Below are 23,153 nucleotides of genomic sequence, written 5' to 3'. Positions count from 1 at the left end.
GGAACCTCAGCAGCAGAGAATGCAAGCTAAGAAAAAAACAACAAGAAAATAATAAAAGCTTCAAAACACATCTTTCAATCTCACAATATAACACAGCCACAAAAAATGTAGTCAGATTATGCTGCAAAGCAGCAACTTAATTTGCAAAAATAACAGATACACAAACCCAGTGGAGATGCAAACCTATACCATACAAACTGAGGAAATAATGAGACCTGACTTACACTGAAAGAGATTTTCTTTGTCTCTCTCCATGGGAAGCGCAGTACAGGTGTGCGGGCACCATTGTGAACTTCAAAAATAACAACTCCTTTGGAGCACACTCCCAGAAGGATACCTGTTTGGGATCTCTTCTCTGGCAACACATGGTGAAGGTGAACTCCATATTCTGTGAGCCTCTGACATAACTGTACAGATCAGTGCAACAAAAGTTCTAAGAATATGAATTTAAGACTATTACAAGTTTCTATATGTATCTATAAATATTTTCATTAATTCATATATAGCTATAGGGATGGATGGATATTAGATCAAAAAGATTCCTTGGCCTGGTGATTCCACTTATGTACATTACAGATGTTACAACAGAAACCCATCAGTTGCTCTAGAAGGTTATAAGTCTAGTATATTTTCACCTGCCAAATACTACAACAAATGAACCTAGCATTTATTCAAATCAAACAATGAAAGCGTGAAACAAGAACGCTTGTGAGTAGACTGAGCTTGCACAAACCAACTGTTGGCAAAAAACTGTAACTAGCCAGACGCACTTGTTATTGACACATTTCTTAAACACAGAATTAGATTGACACTTCAATTCTGTGATCACATCAAGACATTCTTAACACCAAAAGATGCAGCTTCACACATTGTGGGCTCCCAGTCATTGATTCCTGCTTCCTCTTTAGCAGTGGTGTAAAGGATTGATGAAATGAACCAGAAGAGGGAATCTAGTTGCTCTTCCCTCCCTCAGTCAGAGTAAGTTCAGATGGGATCAAGTCCCCTACATTTGTTCTCTGTGGTTGTTACAAGAACACTTTTGGGAAACTAGCAACAGCCTGAGAAGGGGCAAAGTTGGTGGGGGACTCTTCCATCACAAAGATGCCGAGCAACTCTTAAGGGTTATCCAGTGTCACTGCAGCAAATCCTCACCCACTGAGCTCGTTTGCAGCCACTGTATCATGGCAGGGCATGATCATTATCTCACGAGCAACAGCAGCAAAACCCGTAATTACATCTCTTAACAGATCCTTTTAGAATAAACCAAACAAATCTGTAACTATAGTTTTCCTATCATCTGACATAGAACTTTCACAGAGAAGTCTGCTTGGTAATGCTTCTGGCTTGCTTCATACCAAGCATCACAAACAGCTGGAGCTGTAATAAAAGCTTATCATTATTTAAGTTGTTGTTTTTTCTTTTCTCAACAGAAAGAACATAGGGAATGCAGGGTCTGCTGTCTCATATTCACAGCTTCCTTTAGAGAAAACAGAAGGATCAGTAATTGCTTTTAACTAGTTTGAGCTAAAGCAGGAAGACTACTGACTGGGAAAAAAAGTGAAAAGACTTCCTTCTCATCTATCACAATTTCTTTTCACTTGTATTGATGTGTCTTTTAGGAAGATCTTTTCAGACTTCCTCTTTTCAGGGTTATTCAGAATCCAAGCTGTTTTCCTGTGCTTTTGCTTCTGAAATCCAAGGACTCACATTCCCACCAGTAGCTTCTTAAGTCACAGAAGGAAGCAAACTGCTGCCCACTTACCTTCAAAAATTCCAACTCTGTTTCTTTTTCAGATGCACCCACGTAAGTGCTGTGCAACTTTGGCAGCTCTTCCTTGATGTAGGACAAATCTAGTTTCTCCACCACTCTAGCTGGGACATAGTGTTCTAGTCTGAAATACGACATGCCATGCACCTACAACATGAAACATTTTTGTGATAGCATCTCCATATACTATACTAGGAGCATGAAAAAGCATAAACATTAATTTCACAGAGAATTATACATTAGAACAGAGTAAGGATGGGCATTCAGAATCTCAAACCTGACCCAAACCTTCATTTTACATATGGTATCTTCCTGCTGAAGCATGACTCTACTTCCACTGAAGACAAAGGGTTCAACCCCCAGATCTTCAACTAGATTCTGCAACAGTGCTATGTTAAGGCTGTAAGGAAACTTGCCCACAGCAAAAAATCCCAACAGCATATTAGTTGAGCTTCCAGTCCAGAGCAGAGCTGTGAACCATCTGTGGCAGCTCACAGCTTATTCTTTAATGAAGCAGCAAGAACACAGTTTCTCAAAAGTGAAATTGTTAGTGTACCTCTGCCTGGTAATCTCCATACTCAGCTTGGAGAGCTAGGGATGCTAATAATAAGGCTGTCTCATCATCACAGTGTATCCTGTCTTCAAGGATGTCCTTCCGCAGCTGTAGATAATACTGGTGACAGGTCAGCGTATGCCTAGAACAAGAAAAGAAAACAAAAACCACAAAAACACCCCACACCATCCTTTGATACTCTCTTGTAACAACAAATTTCCAGGATTTGATTACTATACAATTCCTGTCCAGAAATTTAGGGCTTAAGGGGTTAAAAAAATATTTCATACACTCACTGTATAAGACTGACATCATCCACAAAAAACTTTATGCGAAAAAAGAGACAGAAGTTGACTGGGAGCTTGTTCTTTTTCTTTGGTTCTTCTTTCCATCCTTCTGGAGCTACTTTACTTAGCTTTATGTCAGGATCAACGAAGAAAAATTCATTGTCTGTCATGAATGTTAAAGGGAAGCACATGAGTAAAAACATTAAACCAAAATATTTTCTTCTGCTAGAGAATGAAGACAAGATTCACAGTTCTGAAATTTGGTTATGAACAGTAAGGTTTTATGCTGACTGCCAATAGCTAATAAGCACTATAGGTTACAGAAGAAATATTTTATATATATGTAAGGAATATATTTAAGAAATACATATGAAAAATATAGAAGAAATAAACGTATAGTTAACCTGAAAACATCAGTGGGGAAAAAAAGTCTTCCTTGATAGCTAAAGAACAGGAGCTAGGGTTTCTTAAAAATTTCAAACTTCTTATCCTATAGGAAAACCAAAACTTGTCATCCCTTCCCTCCCTTACTACTTTGGCTTCAATTACATTTCTGCAAAATGTTTTCAAAGCTTTGTAAGGTGTCAAGAGCACTGAGAGCCTGCCACCGATAAAGCAAACTCTTGGGTTGCTAAGGGCTTCTGTATCACAGGAATCTGTATCACAAAACGGCTACCGGCAGCGTGCTGTGTAACCTTTCTGTTGAAGGGTTTCTAGGGAGACCAATCAGCTGAGAAGGGGGCGGCACCCAGCGGGGCCACGAGGGATTTAAAGCGGCTGAATCGAGCGGAGAATTCAAACGGCTACCGGCAGCGTGCTGTGTAACCTTTCTGTTGAAGGGTTTCTAGGGAGACCAATCAGCTGAGAAGGGGGCGGCACCCAGCGGGGCCACGAGGGATTTAAAGCGGCTGAATCGAGCGGAGAATTCAAACGGCTACCGGCAGCGTGCTGTGTAACCTTTCTGTTGAAGGGTTTCTAGGGAGACCAATCAGCTGAGAAGGGGGCGGCACCCAGCGGGGCCACGAGGGATTTAAAGCGGCTGAATCGAGCGGAGAATTCAAACGGCTACCGGCAGCGTGCTGTGTAACCTTTCTGTTGAAGGGTTTCTAGGGAGACCAATCAGCTGAGAAGGGGGCGGCACCCAGCGAGGCCACGAGGGATTTAAAGCGGCTGAATCGAGCGGAGAATTCAAACGGCTACCGGCAGCGTGCTGTGTAACCTTTCTGTTGAAGGGTTTCTAGGGAGACCAATCAGCTGAGAAGGGGGCGGCACCCAGCGGGGCCACGAGGGATTTAAAGCGGCTGAATCGAGCGGAGAATTCAAACGGCTACCGGCAGCGTGCTGTGTAACCTTTCTGTTGAAGGGTTTCTAGGGAGACCAATCAGCTGAGAAGGGGGCGGCACCCAGCGAGGCCACGAGGGATTTAAAGCGGCTGAATCGAGCGGAGAATTCAAACGGCTACCGGCAGCGTGCTGTGTAACCTTTCTGTTGAAGGGTTTCTAGGGAGACCAATCAGCTGAGAAGGGGGCGGCACCCAGCGGGGCCACGAGGGATTTAAAGCGGCTGAATCGAGCGGAGAATTCAAACGGCTACCGGCAGCGTGCTGTGTAACCTTTCTGTTGAAGGGTTTCTAGGGAGACCAATCAGCTGAGAAGGGGGCGGCACCCAGCGGGGCCACGAGGGATTTAAAGCGGCTGAATCGAGCGGAGAATTCAAACGGCTACCGGCAGCGTGCTGTGTAACCTTTCTGTTGAAGGGTTTCTAGGGAGACCAATCAGCTGAGAAGGGGGCGGCACCCAGCGGGGCCACGAGGGATTTAAAGCGGCTGAATCGAGCGGAGAATTCAAACGGCTACCGGCAGCGTGCTGTGTAACCTTTCTGTTGAAGGGTTTCTAGGGAGACCAATCAGCTGAGAAGGGGGCGGCACCCAGTGAGGCCACGAGGGATTTAAAGCGGCTGAATCGAGCGGAGAATTCAAACGGCTACCGGCAGCGTGCTGTGTAACCTTTCTGTTGAAGGGTTTCTAGGGAGACCAATCAGCTGAGAAGGGGGCGGCACCCAGCGGGGCCACGAGGGATTTAAAGCGGCTGAATCGAGCGGAGAATTCAAACGGCTACCGGCAGCGTGCTGTGTAACCTTTCTGTTGAAGGGTTTCTAGGGAGACCAATCAGCTGAGAAGGGGGCGGCACCCAGCGGGCCACGAGGGATTTAAAGCGGCTGAATCGAGCGGAGAATTCAAACGGCTACCGGCAGCGTGCTGTGTAACCTTTCTGTTGAAGGGTTTCTAGGGAGACCAATCAGCTGAGAAGGGGGCGGCACCCAGCGGGGCCACGAGGGATTTAAAGCGGCTGAATCGAGCGGAGAATTCAAACGGCTACCGGCAGCGTGCTGTGTAACCTTTCTGTTGAAGGGTTTCTAGGGAGACCAATCAGCTGAGAAGGGGGCGGCACCCAGCGGGGCCACGAGGGATTTAAAGCGGCTGAATCGAGCGGAGAATTCAAACGGCTACCGGCAGCGTGCTGTGTAACCTTTCTGTTGAAGGGTTTCTAGGGAGACCAATCAGCTGAGAAGGGGGCGGCACCCAGCGGGGCCACGAGGGATTTAAAGCGGCTGAATCGAGCGGAGAATTCAAACGGCTACCGGCAGCGTGCTGTGTAACCTTTCTGTTGAAGGGTTTCTAGGGAGACCAATCAGCTGAGAAGGGGGCGGCACCCAGCGGGGCCACGAGGGATTTAAAGCGGCTGAATCGAGCGGAGAATTCAAACGGCTACCGGCAGCGTGCTGTGTAACCTTTCTGTTGAAGGGTTTCTAGGGAGACCAATCAGCTGAGAAGGGGGCGGCACCCAGCGGGGCCACGAGGGATTTAAAGCGGCTGAATCGAGCGGAGAATTCAAACGGCTACCGGCAGCGTGCTGTGTAACCTTTCTGTTGAAGGGTTTCTAGGGAGACCAATCAGCTGAGAAGGGGGCGGCACCCAGCGGGGCCACGAGGGATTTAAAGCGGCTGAATCGAGCGGAGAATTCAAACGGCTACCGGCAGCGTGCTGTGTAACCTTTCTGTTGAAGGGTTTCTAGGGAGACCAATCAGCTGAGAAGGGGGCGGCACCCAGCGGGGCCACGAGGGATTTAAAGCGGCTGAATCGAGCGGAGAATTCAAACGGCTACCGGCAGCGTGCTGTGTAACCTTTCTGTTGAAGGGTTTCTAGGGAGACCAATCAGCTGAGAAGGGGGCGGCACCCAGCGGGGCCACGAGGGATTTAAAGCGGCTGAATCGAGCGGAGAATTCAAACGGCTACCGGCAGCGTGCTGTGTAACCTTTCTGTTGAAGGGTTTCTAGGGAGACCAATCAGCTGAGAAGGGGGCGGCACCCAGCGGGGCCACGAGGGATTTAAAGCGGCTGAATCGAGCGGAGAATTCAAACGGCTACCGGCAGCGTGCTGTGTAACCTTTCTGTTGAAGGGTTTCTAGGGAGACCAATCAGCTGAGAAGGGGGCGGCACCCAGCGGGGCCACGAGGGATTTAAAGCGGCTGAATCGAGCGGAGAATTCAAACGGCTACCGGCAGCGTGCTGTGTAACCTTTCTGTTGAAGGGTTTCTAGGGAGACCAATCAGCTGAGAAGGGGGCGGCACCCAGCGGGGCCACGAGGGATTTAAAGCGGCTGAATCGAGCGGAGAATTCAAACGGCTACCGGCAGCGTGCTGTGTAACCTTTCTGTTGAAGGGTTTCTAGGGAGACCAATCAGCTGAGAAGGGGGCGGCACCCAGCGGGGCCACGAGGGATTTAAAGCGGCTGAATCGAGCGGAGAATTCAAACGGCTACCGGCAGCGTGCTGTGTAACCTTTCTGTTGAAGGGTTTCTAGGGAGACCAATCAGCTGAGAAGGGGGCGGCACCCAGCGGGGCCACGAGGGATTTAAAGCGGCTGAATCGAGCGGAGAATTCAAACGGCTACCGGCAGCGTGCTGTGTAACCTTTCTGTTGAAGGGTTTCTAGGGAGACCAATCAGCTGAGAAGGGGGCGGCACCCAGCGGGGCCACGAGGGATTTAAAGCGGCTGAATCGAGCGGAGAATTCAAACGGCTACCGGCAGCGTGCTGTGTAACCTTTCTGTTGAAGGGTTTCTAGGGAGACCAATCAGCTGAGAAGGGGGCGGCACCCAGCGGGGCCACGAGGGATTTAAAGCGGCTGAATCGAGCGGAGAATTCAAACGGCTACCGGCAGCGTGCTGTGTAACCTTTCTGTTGAAGGGTTTCTAGGGAGACCAATCAGCTGAGAAGGGGGCGGCACCCAGCGGGGCCACGAGGGATTTAAAGCGGCTGAATCGAGCGGAGAATTCAAACGGCTACCGGCAGCGTGCTGTGTAACCTTTCTGTTGAAGGGTTTCTAGGGAGACCAATCAGCTGAGAAGGGGGCGGCACCCAGCGGGGCCACGAGGGATTTAAAGCGGCTGAATCGAGCGGAGAATTCAAACGGCTACCGGCAGCGTGCTGTGTAACCTTTCTGTTGAAGGGTTTCTAGGGAGACCAATCAGCTGAGAAGGGGGCGGCACCCAGCGGGGCCACGAGGGATTTAAAGCGGCTGAATCGAGCGGAGAATTCAAACGGCTACCGGCAGCGTGCTGTGTAACCTTTCTGTTGAAGGGTTTCTAGGGAGACCAATCAGCTGAGAAGGGGGCGGCACCCAGCGGGGCCACGAGGGATTTAAAGCGGCTGAATCGAGCGGAGAATTCAAACGGCTACCGGCAGCGTGCTGTGTAACCTTTCTGTTGAAGGGTTTCTAGGGAGACCAATCAGCTGAGAAGGGGGCGGCACCCAGCGGGGCCACGAGGGATTTAAAGCGGCTGAATCGAGCGGAGAATTCAAACGGCTACCGGCAGCGTGCTGTGTAACCTTTCTGTTGAAGGGTTTCTAGGGAGACCAATCAGCTGAGAAGGGGGCGGCACCCAGCGGGGCCACGAGGGATTTAAAGCGGCTGAATCGAGCGGAGAATTCAAACGGCTACCGGCAGCGTGCTGTGTAACCTTTCTGTTGAAGGGTTTCTAGGGAGACCAATCAGCTGAGAAGGGGGCGGCACCCAGCGGGGCCACGAGGGATTTAAAGCGGCTGAATCGAGCGGAGAATTCAAACGGCTACCGGCAGCGTGCTGTGTAACCTTTCTGTTGAAGGGTTTCTAGGGAGACCAATCAGCTGAGAAGGGGGCGGCACCCAGCGGGGCCACGAGGGATTTAAAGCGGCTGAATCGAGCGGAGAATTCAAACGGCTACCGGCAGCGTGCTGTGTAACCTTTCTGTTGAAGGGTTTCTAGGGAGACCAATCAGCTGAGAAGGGGGCGGCACCCAGCGGGGCCACGAGGGATTTAAAGCGGCTGAATCGAGCGGAGAATTCAAACGGCTACCGGCAGCGTGCTGTGTAACCTTTCTGTTGAAGGGTTTCTAGGGAGACCAATCAGCTGAGAAGGGGGCGGCACCCAGCGGGGCCACGAGGGATTTAAAGCGGCTGAATCGAGCGGAGAATTCAAACGGCTACCGGCAGCGTGCTGTGTAACCTTTCTGTTGAAGGGTTTCTAGGGAGACCAATCAGCTGAGAAGGGGGCGGCACCCAGCGGGGCCACGAGGGATTTAAAGCGGCTGAATCGAGCGGAGAATTCAAACGGCTACCGGCAGCGTGCTGTGTAACCTTTCTGTTGAAGGGTTTCTAGGGAGACCAATCAGCTGAGAAGGGGGCGGCACCCAGCGGGGCCACGAGGGATTTAAAGCGGCTGAATCGAGCGGAGAATTCAAACGGCTACCGGCAGCGTGCTGTGTAACCTTTCTGTTGAAGGGTTTCTAGGGAGACCAATCAGCTGAGAAGGGGGCGGCACCCAGCGGGGCCACGAGGGATTTAAAGCGGCTGAATCGAGCGGAGAATTCAAACGGCTACCGGCAGCGTGCTGTGTAACCTTTCTGTTGAAGGGTTTCTAGGGAGACCAATCAGCTGAGAAGGGGGCGGCACCCAGCGGGGCCACGAGGGATTTAAAGCGGCTGAATCGAGCGGAGAATTCAAACGGCTACCGGCAGCGTGCTGTGTAACCTTTCTGTTGAAGGGTTTCTAGGGAGACCAATCAGCTGAGAAGGGGGCGGCACCCAGCGGGGCCACGAGGGATTTAAAGCGGCTGAATCGAGCGGAGAATTCAAACGGCTACCGGCAGCGTGCTGTGTAACCTTTCTGTTGAAGGGTTTCTAGGGAGACCAATCAGCTGAGAAGGGGGCGGCACCCAGCGGGGCCACGAGGGATTTAAAGCGGCTGAATCGAGCGGAGAATTCAAACGGCTACCGGCAGCGTGCTGTGTAACCTTTCTGTTGAAGGGTTTCTAGGGAGACCAATCAGCTGAGAAGGGGGCGGCACCCAGCGGGGCCACGAGGGATTTAAAGCGGCTGAATCGAGCGGAGAATTCAAACGGCTACCGGCAGCGTGCTGTGTAACCTTTCTGTTGAAGGGTTTCTAGGGAGACCAATCAGCTGAGAAGGGGGCGGCACCCAGCGGGGCCACGAGGGATTTAAAGCGGCTGAATCGAGCGGAGAATTCAAACGGCTACCGGCAGCGTGCTGTGTAACCTTTCTGTTGAAGGGTTTCTAGGGAGACCAATCAGCTGAGAAGGGGGCGGCACCCAGCGGGGCCACGAGGGATTTAAAGCGGCTGAATCGAGCGGAGAATTCAAACGGCTACCGGCAGCGTGCTGTGTAACCTTTCTGTTGAAGGGTTTCTAGGGAGACCAATCAGCTGAGAAGGGGGCGGCACCCAGCGGGGCCACGAGGGATTTAAAGCGGCTGAATCGAGCGGAGAATTCAAACGGCTACCGGCAGCGTGCTGTGTAACCTTTCTGTTGAAGGGTTTCTAGGGAGACCAATCAGCTGAGAAGGGGGCGGCACCCAGCGGGGCCACGAGGGATTTAAAGCGGCTGAATCGAGCGGAGAATTCAAACGGCTACCGGCAGCGTGCTGTGTAACCTTTCTGTTGAAGGGTTTCTAGGGAGACCAATCAGCTGAGAAGGGGGCGGCACCCAGCGGGGCCACGAGGGATTTAAAGCGGCTGAATCGAGCGGAGAATTCAAACGGCTACCGGCAGCGTGCTGTGTAACCTTTCTGTTGAAGGGTTTCTAGGGAGACCAATCAGCTGAGAAGGGGGCGGCACCCAGCGGGGCCACGAGGGATTTAAAGCGGCTGAATCGAGCGGAGAATTCAAACGGCTACCGGCAGCGTGCTGTGTAACCTTTCTGTTGAAGGGTTTCTAGGGAGACCAATCAGCTGAGAAGGGGGCGGCACCCAGCGGGGCCACGAGGGATTTAAAGCGGCTGAATCGAGCGGAGAATTCAAACGGCTACCGGCAGCGTGCTGTGTAACCTTTCTGTTGAAGGGTTTCTAGGGAGACCAATCAGCTGAGAAGGGGGCGGCACCCAGCGGGGCCACGAGGGATTTAAAGCGGCTGAATCGAGCGGAGAATTCAAACGGCTACCGGCAGCGTGCTGTGTAACCTTTCTGTTGAAGGGTTTCTAGGGAGACCAATCAGCTGAGAAGGGGGCGGCACCCAGCGGGGCCACGAGGGATTTAAAGCGGCTGAATCGAGCGGAGAATTCAAACGGCTACCGGCAGCGTGCTGTGTAACCTTTCTGTTGAAGGGTTTCTAGGGAGACCAATCAGCTGAGAAGGGGGCGGCACCCAGCGGGGCCACGAGGGATTTAAAGCGGCTGAATCGAGCGGAGAATTCAAACGGCTACCGGCAGCGTGCTGTGTAACCTTTCTGTTGAAGGGTTTCTAGGGAGACCAATCAGCTGAGAAGGGGGCGGCACCCAGCGGGGCCACGAGGGATTTAAAGCGGCTGAATCGAGCGGAGAATTCAAACGGCTACCGGCAGCGTGCTGTGTAACCTTTCTGTTGAAGGGTTTCTAGGGAGACCAATCAGCTGAGAAGGGGGCGGCACCCAGCGGGGCCACGAGGGATTTAAAGCGGCTGAATCGAGCGGAGAATTCAAACGGCTACCGGCAGCGTGCTGTGTAACCTTTCTGTTGAAGGGTTTCTAGGGAGACCAATCAGCTGAGAAGGGGGCGGCACCCAGCGGGGCCACGAGGGATTTAAAGCGGCTGAATCGAGCGGAGAATTCAAACGGCTACCGGCAGCGTGCTGTGTAACCTTTCTGTTGAAGGGTTTCTAGGGAGACCAATCAGCTGAGAAGGGGGCGGCACCCAGCGGGGCCACGAGGGATTTAAAGCGGCTGAATCGAGCGGAGAATTCAAACGGCTACCGGCAGCGTGCTGTGTAACCTTTCTGTTGAAGGGTTTCTAGGGAGACCAATCAGCTGAGAAGGGGGCGGCACCCAGCGGGGCCACGAGGGATTTAAAGCGGCTGAATCGAGCGGAGAATTCAAACGGCTACCGGCAGCGTGCTGTGTAACCTTTCTGTTGAAGGGTTTCTAGGGAGACCAATCAGCTGAGAAGGGGGCGGCACCCAGCGGGGCCACGAGGGATTTAAAGCGGCTGAATCGAGCGGAGAATTCAAACGGCTACCGGCAGCGTGCTGTGTAACCTTTCTGTTGAAGGGTTTCTAGGGAGACCAATCAGCTGAGAAGGGGGCGGCACCCAGCGGGGCCACGAGGGATTTAAAGCGGCTGAATCGAGCGGAGAATTCAAACGGCTACCGGCAGCGTGCTGTGTAACCTTTCTGTTGAAGGGTTTCTAGGGAGACCAATCAGCTGAGAAGGGGGCGGCACCCAGCGGGGCCACGAGGGATTTAAAGCGGCTGAATCGAGCGGAGAATTCAAACGGCTACCGGCAGCGTGCTGTGTAACCTTTCTGTTGAAGGGTTTCTAGGGAGACCAATCAGCTGAGAAGGGGGCGGCACCCAGCGGGGCCACGAGGGATTTAAAGCGGCTGAATCGAGCGGAGAATTCAAACGGCTACCGGCAGCGTGCTGTGTAACCTTTCTGTTGAAGGGTTTCTAGGGAGACCAATCAGCTGAGAAGGGGGCGGCACCCAGCGGGGCCACGAGGGATTTAAAGCGGCTGAATCGAGCGGAGAATTCAAACGGCTACCGGCAGCGTGCTGTGTAACCTTTCTGTTGAAGGGTTTCTAGGGAGACCAATCAGCTGAGAAGGGGGCGGCACCCAGCGGGGCCACGAGGGATTTAAAGCGGCTGAATCGAGCGGAGAATTCAAACGGCTACCGGCAGCGTGCTGTGTAACCTTTCTGTTGAAGGGTTTCTAGGGAGACCAATCAGCTGAGAAGGGGGCGGCACCCAGCGGGGCCACGAGGGATTTAAAGCGGCTGAATCGAGCGGAGAATTCAAACGGCTACCGGCAGCGTGCTGTGTAACCTTTCTGTTGAAGGGTTTCTAGGGAGACCAATCAGCTGAGAAGGGGGCGGCACCCAGCGGGGCCACGAGGGATTTAAAGCGGCTGAATCGAGCGGAGAATTCAAACGGCTACCGGCAGCGTGCTGTGTAACCTTTCTGTTGAAGGGTTTCTAGGGAGACCAATCAGCTGAGAAGGGGGCGGCACCCAGCGGGGCCACGAGGGATTTAAAGCGGCTGAATCGAGCGGAGAATTCAAACGGCTACCGGCAGCGTGCTGTGTAACCTTTCTGTTGAAGGGTTTCTAGGGAGACCAATCAGCTGAGAAGGGGGCGGCACCCAGCGGGGCCACGAGGGATTTAAAGCGGCTGAATCGAGCGGAGAATTCAAACGGCTACCGGCAGCGTGCTGTGTAACCTTTCTGTTGAAGGGTTTCTAGGGAGACCAATCAGCTGAGAAGGGGGCGGCACCCAGCGGGGCCACGAGGGATTTAAAGCGGCTGAATCGAGCGGAGAATTCAAACGGCTACCGGCAGCGTGCTGTGTAACCTTTCTGTTGAAGGGTTTCTAGGGAGACCAATCAGCTGAGAAGGGGGCGGCACCCAGCGGGGCCACGAGGGATTTAAAGCGGCTGAATCGAGCGGAGAATTCAAACGGCTACCGGCAGCGTGCTGTGTAACCTTTCTGTTGAAGGGTTTCTAGGGAGACCAATCAGCTGAGAAGGGGGCGGCACCCAGCGGGGCCACGAGGGATTTAAAGCGGCTGAATCGAGCGGAGAATTCAAACGGCTACCGGCAGCGTGCTGTGTAACCTTTCTGTTGAAGGGTTTCTAGGGAGACCAATCAGCTGAGAAGGGGGCGGCACCCAGCGGGGCCACGAGGGATTTAAAGCGGCTGAATCGAGCGGAGAATTCAAACGGCTACCGGCAGCGTGCTGTGTAACCTTTCTGTTGAAGGGTTTCTAGGGAGACCAATCAGCTGAGAAGGGGGCGGCACCCAGCGGGGCCACGAGGGATTTAAAGCGGCTGAATCGAGCGGAGAATTCAAACGGCTACCGGCAGCGTGCTGTGTAACCTTTCTGTTGAAGGGTTTCTAGGGAGACCAATCAGCTGAGAAGGGGGCGGCACCCAGCGGGGCCACGAGGGATTTAAAGCGGCTGAATCGAGCGGAGAATTCAAACGGCTACCGGCAGCGTGCTGTGTAACCTTTCTGTTGAAGGGTTTCTAGGGAGACCAATCAGCTGAGAAGGGGGCGGCACCCAGCGGGGCCACGAGGGATTTAAAGCGGCTGAATCGAGCGGAGAATTCAAACGGCTACCGGCAGCGTGCTGTGTAACCTTTCTGTTGAAGGGTTTCTAGGGAGACCAATCAGCTGAGAAGGGGGCGGCACCCAGCGGGGCCACGAGGGATTTAAAGCGGCTGAATCGAGCGGAGAATTCAAACGGCTACCGGCAGCGTGCTGTGTAACCTTTCTGTTGAAGGGTTTCTAGGGAGACCAATCAGCTGAGAAGGGGGCGGCACCCAGCGGGGCCACGAGGGATTTAAAGCGGCTGAATCGAGCGGAGAATTCAAACGGCTACCGGCAGCGTGCTGTGTAACCTTTCTGTTGAAGGGTTTCTAGGGAGACCAATCAGCTGAGAAGGGGGCGGCACCCAGCGGGGCCACGAGGGATTTAAAGCGGCTGAATCGAGCGGAGAATTCAAACGGCTACCGGCAGCGTGCTGTGTAACCTTTCTGTTGAAGGGTTTCTAGGGAGACCAATCAGCTGAGAAGGGGGCGGCACCCAGCGGGGCCACGAGGGATTTAAAGCGGCTGAATCGAGCGGAGAATTCAAACGGCTACCGGCAGCGTGCTGTGTAACCTTTCTGTTGAAGGGTTTCTAGGGAGACCAATCAGCTGAGAAGGGGGCGGCACCCAGCGGGGCCACGAGGGATTTAAAGCGGCTGAATCGAGCGGAGAATTCAAACGGCTACCGGCAGCGTGCTGTGTAACCTTTCTGTTGAAGGGTTTCTAGGGAGACCAATCAGCTGAGAAGGGGGCGGCACCCAGCGGGGCCACGAGGGATTTAAAGCGGCTGAATCGAGCGGAGAATTCAAACGGCTACCGGCAGCGTGCTGTGTAACCTTTCTGTTGAAGGGTTTCTAGGGAGACCAATCAGCTGAGAAGGGGGCGGCACCCAGCGGGGCCACGAGGGATTTAAAGCGGCTGAATCGAGCGGAGAATTCAAACGGCTACCGGCAGCGTGCTGTGTAACCTTTCTGTTGAAGGGTTTCTAGGGAGACCAATCAGCTGAGAAGGGGGCGGCACCCAGCGGGGCCACGAGGGATTTAAAGCGGCTGAATCGAGCGGAGAATTCAAACGGCTACCGGCAGCGTGCTGTGTAACCTTTCTGTTGAAGGGTTTCTAGGGAGACCAATCAGCTGAGAAGGGGGCGGCACCCAGCGGGGCCACGAGGGATTTAAAGCGGCTGAATCGAGCGGAGAATTCAAACGGCTACCGGCAGCGTGCTGTGTAACCTTTCTGTTGAAGGGTTTCTAGGGAGACCAATCAGCTGAGAAGGGGGCGGCACCCAGCGGGGCCACGAGGGATTTAAAGCGGCTGAATCGAGCGGAGAATTCAAACGGCTACCGGCAGCGTGCTGTGTAACCTTTCTGTTGAAGGGTTTCTAGGGAGACCAATCAGCTGAGAAGGGGGCGGCACCCAGCGGGGCCACGAGGGATTTAAAGCGGCTGAATCGAGCGGAGAATTCAAACGGCTACCGGCAGCGTGCTGTGTAACCTTTCTGTTGAAGGGTTTCTAGGGAGACCAATCAGCTGAGAAGGGGGCGGCACCCAGCGGGGCCACGAGGGATTTAAAGCGGCTGAATCGAGCGGAGAATTCAAACGGCTACCGGCAGCGTGCTGTGTAACCTTTCTGTTGAAGGGTTTCTAGGGAGACCAATCAGCTGAGAAGGGGGCGGCACCCAGCGGGGCCACGAGGGATTTAAAGCGGCTGAATCGAGCGGAGAATTCAAACGGCTACCGGCAGCGTGCTGTGTAACCTTTCTGTTGAAGGGTTTCTAGGGAGACCAATCAGCTGAGAAGGGGGCGGCACCCAGCGGGGCCACGAGGGATTTAAAGTGTCTGCCAGGAGCGCCAGCGACCCGGAGCGCGGCGAACAGGAGCAGGCAAACAGGAAGGTGAAGCGGCAGTTAGCGAGGCAGTTCGCGCAGGCAGAGTAAGCGGGAGAGGCACGGCTAGAGATGGTTTCAAAAAAAGCAAAAACTGTTGCTGTTGAGAAGAAGAGTGTGTCCACACAGATGGAGCCCCTTAAGAGGAACAAAAAGATGGACGCAGCTGTTCAGGTATCCGGCTGCGCAGAGTGTTTAAGTCTTGTGTTAGCACCAGAGTACAGCGAAAATGGGGTCTGTGTTAGATGCGAGCAGGTCAGTGATTTGCTGAGCATGGTGGCAGAGCTTAAGGAGGAGGTGGAGAGACTGAGAAGTATTAGGGAGTGCGAAAGGGAAATTGACTGGTGGAGTCACACCCTCTCGACTGCAAAAGAAATCCAGGAGGAGATGGTGAAGCCCTGCCCCTCCTCCCATCAGGCAGCCGATGCAGACCAGGTGGATGGGGGAGAATGGAAACAGGTCCCCCACCGGAAAGGCAGAAGAATTCCATCCCAACCCCCACCATCCCCCCAGGTGCCCGTAGAAAACAGATATGAGGCCCTGGACTCAGAAAATCAGGAAGAAGACAGACAAGAGGACGATCTGTCCAGAAGGTCTCCTGTACCTAGTGAACCACCTAGGACTCGTCAGACACCCCGTGTCCTTAGGACTTCTTCAATCAAGAAGGAAAGGAGAGTAGTTGTGGTGGGTGACTCCCTTCTGAGGGGGACAGAAGGGCCCATCTGTCGACCAGACCCATCCCACAGGGAGGTCTGTTGCCTCCCTGGGGCTCGGATTAGAGATGTTAAAAGGAAACTCCCCAATCTTGTGGGTTCCTCTGATTACTATCCACTGCTGATTTTTCAGGTTGGCAGTGATGAAATCATCACAAGAAGTGTAAGGGCAATGAAGAGTGACTTCAGGGCCCTGGGACGGCTAGTTAGGGGGTCTGGAGCGCAAGTAGTGTTTGCCTCCATCCCTCCTGTAAGAATGGGTGGGGAGGTATATAGGAAGAGTTTACAGGTCAATGAGTGGCTAAGGGACTGGTGCCAAAGACAGGGTTTTGGCTTTTTTGATCACGGGATGCTATATGAGACACCTGGCCTGGTGGTGGCAGGTGGGATGCACCTGTCCCAGAGGGGGAAGAGGCTTTTGGGGCAGGACTTGGCAGGGCTCATTGAGAGAGCTTTAAACTAGATGTGAAGGGGGAAGGGGAGAAAACTGGGTCTGTTAGGGACAAACACAAGAAGGACGAACCGGGGCCCGAAGGCAGGTGGTCTAGGGAGGATTTAGTCCCACCAGTGTGCTCTGTTTGTTTCCTGAAATGTCTGTATGCTAATGCACGCAGCATGGGGAATAAGCAAGAAGAGTTAGAGGTCAGTGTACGGGCTAAGGGTTATGATCTGGTAGCAATAACAGAGACATGGTGGGATAGGTCACATGACTGGAATGTGGCCATGGATGGTTATGTGCTTTTCCGGAAAGATAGGGCGGGGAAGAGAGGTGGTGGAGTTGCTCTTTATGTGAGAGAGCAACTAGAATGTGTTGAGTTTTGTGCAGGGGCTGATGAGGGGCAAGTTGAAAGTCTGTGGGTAAGAATTAAGGGGCAGGCTGGTGTGGGCGATACAGTTGTGGGGGTCTACTACAGACCTCCTGATCAAGGCGAGGAGGTTGATGAGGCCTTCTACAGGCAGCTGAAAGCAGCCTCGCAACTTCAGTCCCTAGTCCTCATGGGAGATTTTAACTACCCCGATATCTGCTGGTTGACTCACACAGCCAGCTTTTCACAGTCTAGGAGGTTCCTCCAGTGCATTGATGATAACTTCTTAATGCAAATGGTGGACAAGCCGACTAGAAGAGGAGCGCTGCTGGATCTTGTACTAACCAACAAGGAGGGCCTTGTTGAAGCAGTGGCGGTCAATGGCAGCCTTGGCTGCAGTGATCATGAGATGGTAGAGTTCAGGATCCTGTGTGGAAGGAACAGAATACCCAGTAGGACCAGAACCCTGGACTTCCACAGGGCAAACTTTGGCCTCCTCAATCGACTGTTAAGAGAAATCCCATGGGACAAGGTGTTAGAAGATAAAGGGGCTCAAGATAGCTGGTCAATATTCAAGAACCACTATTTGCAAGCACAGGATCAGAGCATCCCTATGGTTAGAAAATCTAGTAAGGGAGCTAGGAGACCAGCATGGTTAAAAAAGGAACTGCTGGGAAAACTTAAGTGGAAAAGGAAAATCTACAGATCATGGAAGGGGGGGCTGGTCACTTGGGAGAAATATAGGACTGTTGTCAGAGGATGTAGGGAGGCAATTAGGAAAGCTAAGGCGTCCTTGGAACTTAACCTTGCAAGTCGGGTTAAGGATAATAGAAAGGGCTTTTTCAAATACATAGCCAGCAAAACTAACACTAGAGGCAATATTGGCCCACTAAGGAATGAGCTGGGAGCCCTGGTGACAGAGGATATAAAGAAGGCAGAGGTGCTGAACGCCTTCTTTGCCTCTGTCTTTACTCCTGCAGGGTTTCCGCATGAGCCCCAGATTCATTTAACCCCAGAAGTAGTCAAGATAGATGAAGAGTTTGACATAGTAGATGAGGATTGGGTTAGGGATCAGCTGAGTAATCTGGACATCCATAAGTCGATGGGTCCAGATGGAATGCATCCAAGGGTGCTGAGGGAGCTGGCGGAGGTCATTGCTAGGCCACTCTCCATCATCTTCAATAAGTCATGGGTAACAGGAGAGGTGCCTGAGGACTGGAGGATAGCAAATGTCACTCCAGTCTACAAGAAGGGCAAGAAGGAGGACCCGGGTAACTATAGACCGGTCAGCCTCACCTCCATCCCTGGAAAGGTGATGGAACAACTTGTTCTTGTCACTATCTCCAGGCATATCAAGGACATGGGGGTCATCAAGAGCAGTCAGCATGGTTTTATCAAGGGTAAATCATGTTTGACTAACCTCATAGCCTTCTATGAGGAAATTACTAGGTGGATAGATGATGGAAGAGCGGTAGATGTGGTTTATCTTGATTTCAGTAAAGCATTTGACACCGTCTCTCACAGCATCCTTGTAGATAAGTTGATCAAGTATGGGTTTGGTGATCAGGTAGTGAGGTGGGTCAGGAACTGGTTGAAAGGAAGGAGTCAGAGAGTTGTAGTCAATGGGGCAGAATCTGGTTGGAGGGGCGTGACTAGTGGAGTCCCTCAGGGGTCGGTACTGGGACTGGTGTTGTTCAATATATTCATCAACGACTTGGATGAGGGTATAGAATGTACCCTCAGCAAGTTTGCTGATGACACTAAGCTGGGAGGAGTGGCTGACACACCAGAAGGCTGTGCTGCCATTCAGAGAGACTTAGACAGGCTGGAGAGTTGGGCAGGGAGGAACAAGATGAAATTCAACAAGGGGAAGTGTAGAGTTTTGCATTTGGGGAAGAACAACACGATGTCCCAGTATAGGTTGGGGGCTGACCTGCTGGAGAGCAGTGTAGGTGAAAGAGACCTGGGGGTCCTGGTAGACAAGAGGATGACCATGAGCCAGCAATGTGCCCTTGTGGCCAAGAAGGCCAATGGCATCCTGGGGTGCATTAGAAAGGGTGTGGTTAGTAGGTCAAGAGAGGTTCTCCTCCCCCTCTATTCTGCATTGGTGAGGCCACACCTGGAGTATTGTGTCCAGTTCTGGGCCCCTCAGTTCAAGAAGGACAGGGAAGTGCTTGAAAGAGTCCAGCGCAGAGCTACTAAGATGATTAAGGGAGTGGAGCATCTCCCTTATGAGGAAAGGCTGAGGGAGCTGGGTCTCTTTAGTTTGGAGAAAAGGAGACTGAGGGGTGACCTCATCAATGTTTTCAAATATGTAAGGGGTGAGTGTCAGGGAGATGGAGCTAGGCTTTTCTCTATGGTGACCAGTGATAGGACAAGGGGTAATGGGTGTAAGTTGGAGCATAGGAGGTTCAAGTTGAATATCAGAAAGAATTTTTTTACTGTAAGGGTGACAGAGCCCTGGAATAGGCTGCCCAGGGGGGTTGTGGAGTCTCCTTCACTGGAGACATTCAAAACCCGCCTGGACACGTTCCTAGGCGATGTACTCTAGGGGGCCCTGCTCTGGCAGGGGGGGTTGGACTAGATGATCTTTCGAGGTCCCTTCCAACCCCTAGGATTCTATGATTCTATGATTCTATGAATATTCTGAGTGCTACAGTTCTGTAACAGCCTGTGAGATATGACAACAGAAAACTTGGGTCCTGAGTACATTGGTTCTGCCAGAATGACCTTCTAAACAGTGTGAAGAAAAGTAAGTTCAATGTCTGGTCTGCCCTAACAGTGAAAAATTAACATTTTGGGAACATATTGTTTCTTCTTAAGGCAACTCCCTCTATACAAGAGGCATGTATACTTATGTATACTATGTATGCATCCCAACATTCTGCCTCCACAAGAGCCTGCAACATGGCCAAGGGTATATTAGAATCATAGAATGGTTTGGACCATGGAAGGGACCTTACAGATCATATAATTCCAATCCCCCTGTATAGGCAGGGACACCTCCCACTTGATCAGGTTGCTCAAAGCCCCATCCAACCTGACCTTCAACACTTCCAGACAGGGGGCAGCCACAGCCTCCCTGGGCAACCTGTGCCAGCATCTCACCACGCTCACAGTGAAAAATTTCTTCATCATATCTAATCCAAATCTACCATCTTCCAGGGTAGCCCTGGAAGCCATTTAAAGCCATTACCCTTCACCTTGTCACTACATGCCCTAGAAAAAAAACAAACCTCCACAGCTTTCCTGTAGGCCCCCTTTAGGCACTGGAAGGCTGTTATAAGGTCTCCCTGGAGTGTTCTCTTCTCCAGACTGAAACCCCACAACTTTCTCAGCCTGTCTTCATAGAAACAGTGCTTCAGCCCTCTGAAGCCCATCTCTGTGGCCCTCCCCTGGACTCACTACAACAGCTCCATGTCCTACCTGTGCTGGGGCTCCAGAACTGAACACAGGATGCTGGGTGGGGTCTCACAAGAGTGGAGTAGAGGGGGAGAATTCTCATTCTACCTGCTGGCCACACTTCTTTTGCTGCAGCCCAGTTAGATTTCTGGGCTGCAAAAGTACATGTTGCCAGCTGACATTGAGCTTTTTATCAACGACCACCCCAAAGCCCTTCTCCTGAAAGCTGTTCTCAATCATCACTCAGCCCATATTTGTGCATGAGATTACCTCCACCCAAGTGCAGAACCTTGCACTTGGCCATGTTGAACTTCATGCAGTTTGCACAAGCCCACATCTGAAACCTGTCAAGGTCCCTCTGGATGGTATCCCTTCCCTCCAGTACATCAACACCACCACACAGTTTGGTGTCTTTACCAAACTCAATTCTGCTGTCCACATCACTGATGTCCAACGGGACTGACCCGTAAGCTCTCAGTCAGCTGCTCATCCATCCTCAGGTGGATCTCCATGCATTCCAACTGGTCACTGACATAGATGATGGCACCCTCTCCAGTCTACCCTGTCTGCCCTCTCGAAGAGTCTGTATTGTTCCATTCCAACACTCCAGTCTTAAGAGTCATCCTGTGTCTATGCCAATCTGATCATGGCACTGTAGCATATGCACATCTTTAACTCACTTAATTTATTCCCCATGCCATGTGCATTTGCTTAGAGATATTTGAGTTGAGCTGGGCCCCCAAAGAAGCTGACTTACTGACTGGAGTGGCTGGAATTCCTTTGAGGTAGTTCTTTGCTTCTGTGCTGGCTACTGTTACCTCAGAAGCCACTGGCTCATCTCTGTAAGACTACAAGTGTGCTGCAATGTATCCAGCACGTCTCTGATTAACAGGCTGGAGGCTCTAGTTAGCACCCTGTCCCTGTAACTTTTGGTATGTCATCCCACAGCTGAGCACAGGAAAGTCTGATATTACCTCCCTCCCTCCTCAAATCTAGTTTAAAGATCTGTCAATGAGCCCTGCAAGCTCTTAAGGAAAGACCCTCTTCACTCTTTGAGAAGGGTGAATTCTACTCAAACCAACAAGCCTGATGCCATGTAGGCCACCCCATTATTAAAAATCAAAAATTGTGGTTGTGACAATAGCCACAGAGACATGTATTAATAGACTGTGTCCATCTGCTTCTTCCAGTGTTGCTGGAATAACACAGATGTTCTTCACTAAGGAATGTATTTGCCTCAATACAATAAAACTTAACTCAGAGTAAACACTTTATAGATGCCAGGCAATCTCTGCTTATCTTTTCTCAACATGATGAAGCTAATTCTTATTTTTTACCTGTCAACCATATCAAATTATTATTCTTACCTTTTAAAGTAGCCAATCCAAACAAGTGATGCTCCACCAAACCAATATGTGCAACAACCATATCAAAGACATCTTTACAGATTGTTTTGGTATCACAGGTCAGCTCCAGCTTCTGCCCACTTAGAAGCATCACATTTACTTTTCGCCGGGTGTCATCATTCTTCCCTTTCTTAGTCTGCAATTTATGAAATAAAATATCCCAACATTCACACGTGTGATAAAAGTGTATTTGTTTGTTTAACATCATTCCCTTGCCACCCACTGCTGAAGAGCCCCTTTCTTACCAAGATGGACTTTGGCAGATCCAAGGAGATGAACGGCTCAATCGTCATTTTCACAAACTCAGGGCCAAAGAAATTCTGCAAATCACAACATCATGAATGAACCGAGTTGCTGGGACAACAGATCGAAACACAGTTAGCTCCCACCCTGCAAATACCTGAGTAACCAGAGTCTGAAGCTAGAATATTGTACTGAATTCCTCCCCATAAGCTGCTAAGTCTAAAGAATCTGATTTTGTCAGCATGTGTGCCAGATACCACTGGCAAGCTACAGTGCTGGTGACATTGGTACTCTGCAGATTTTCCTTCCCTGGATGGGCAAAAAGCCAACACTGCAGTATTACTTGTCTTCCTTTAAAGCACAGGGTGTGGGTTACATACTGGGACATTACTAAGGTTATCTGCATTGGTAGCAATTCTGCCTTGACAAATCTCTGCCTGCGACACCCAAGTCTCTTCTCCTGAGACTGAAATGTTCCAGTCCAATTCAATCTGCTGAGTTCAAGAGATTCTGGACAATTCTGTCTGCCTATAGACAAATAAATGTTCTACTCATTACTCTCTAATGTAAATTAGAGGAAGCTGCCCATCCAAAATGTTAAAGGAAGTCCTCTGTACAATAGCCACTTCAATACAACATTAAAAAAGTGGCCCAGGGTTCACCTGTTGAGGGAAAAACCTTCATTGGCTACTGCCTACTGTGTACTATATATTAGACATCTGCAAGTAAATCTCTCAAGGTCTGGGTGGGATGAACCAGGCTAGTTAAAGCCTACATGAACTAAGTGGTCAGAGTGCTATGGACTGGAGACAGAAACAGGAACTGCTACCCTGGATTAAGACAACAAATTCACCCGAGACTTGTTTCAGGTTTCCCCATCCTTACAAAAATAATAAATAAATCAATTTCACTGAAACCAGCAGAGGGCGTCAACCCATCATCTCTTTCAAATACCAGCCACTCAATTTGCCTATACCTCCCTCTGCCTCTTTCTCTGTAATCTCACATTTTATTCATATACCAAGACAGCTGGGAAATGAAAAGGGAGTTTGCACATTGACTCAGGGTGAACTCAAAGGAATGAATCCTCTCTCTGCCTTTCTTTACCTTTCCAACTTACTCATTTTATAACCTCTGATCCTGGTGGGAACATCCACATTCCACTAAGAGAATAAATGCAAGTTGAAATGGTTTAAAACACCACAGAATAGAGAAGAAAACTACACCTTACCTTTGTTAGGATGCTCTACTGTTTAATCAATGCAATCTTTGATCAAGGCTTGGTGCCCATTTTAGTGTCTCTCGATACTGCTTTAGGCTATGTAGCCACTAATACCATAAAACCTCAGAAGTATATTTTGTGAGAGTCTTTCCTATCAGGGCAACACCAAACATCTAGTATTTATCTGTTGATGACTGCTTAATACATGACCCAGTTTATGAATCCCACATATTAGTTACAGTCAAGATGCTGCTCTGCTTCAATGAATATA

At 51.0% G+C, this 23,153-nt stretch overlaps 1 protein-coding gene across 1 annotated transcript in view; it reads right to left on the bottom strand.

Annotated features, from left to right (window-relative positions):
* Window positions 1-23,153, bottom strand: part of PTPN13 (protein tyrosine phosphatase non-receptor type 13) — a 144,749-nt gene that overhangs the window by 40,286 nt on the left and 81,310 nt on the right. Inside the window, exons 11-16 of the mRNA XM_071753625.1 lie at window positions 21,663-21,737; window positions 21,379-21,553; window positions 2,618-2,771; window positions 2,325-2,463; window positions 1,763-1,915; window positions 225-407 (exon numbers count right to left, since the gene is read on the bottom strand). Coding sequence (XP_071609726.1) covers window positions 225-407; window positions 1,763-1,915; window positions 2,325-2,463; window positions 2,618-2,771; window positions 21,379-21,553; window positions 21,663-21,737 — 879 coding nt within the window. The remainder of the gene's footprint in view (window positions 1-224; window positions 408-1,762; window positions 1,916-2,324; window positions 2,464-2,617; window positions 2,772-21,378; window positions 21,554-21,662; window positions 21,738-23,153) is intronic.

This window comes from Heliangelus exortis, chromosome 10 (assembly GCF_036169615.1).
Source record: "Heliangelus exortis chromosome 10, bHelExo1.hap1, whole genome shotgun sequence".
Classification (NCBI taxonomy): domain Eukaryota; kingdom Metazoa; phylum Chordata; class Aves; order Apodiformes; family Trochilidae; genus Heliangelus; species Heliangelus exortis.
The sequence above is the reverse complement of the archived record's forward strand: the minus strand, read 5'-3'. Positions and strand labels throughout refer to the sequence as shown.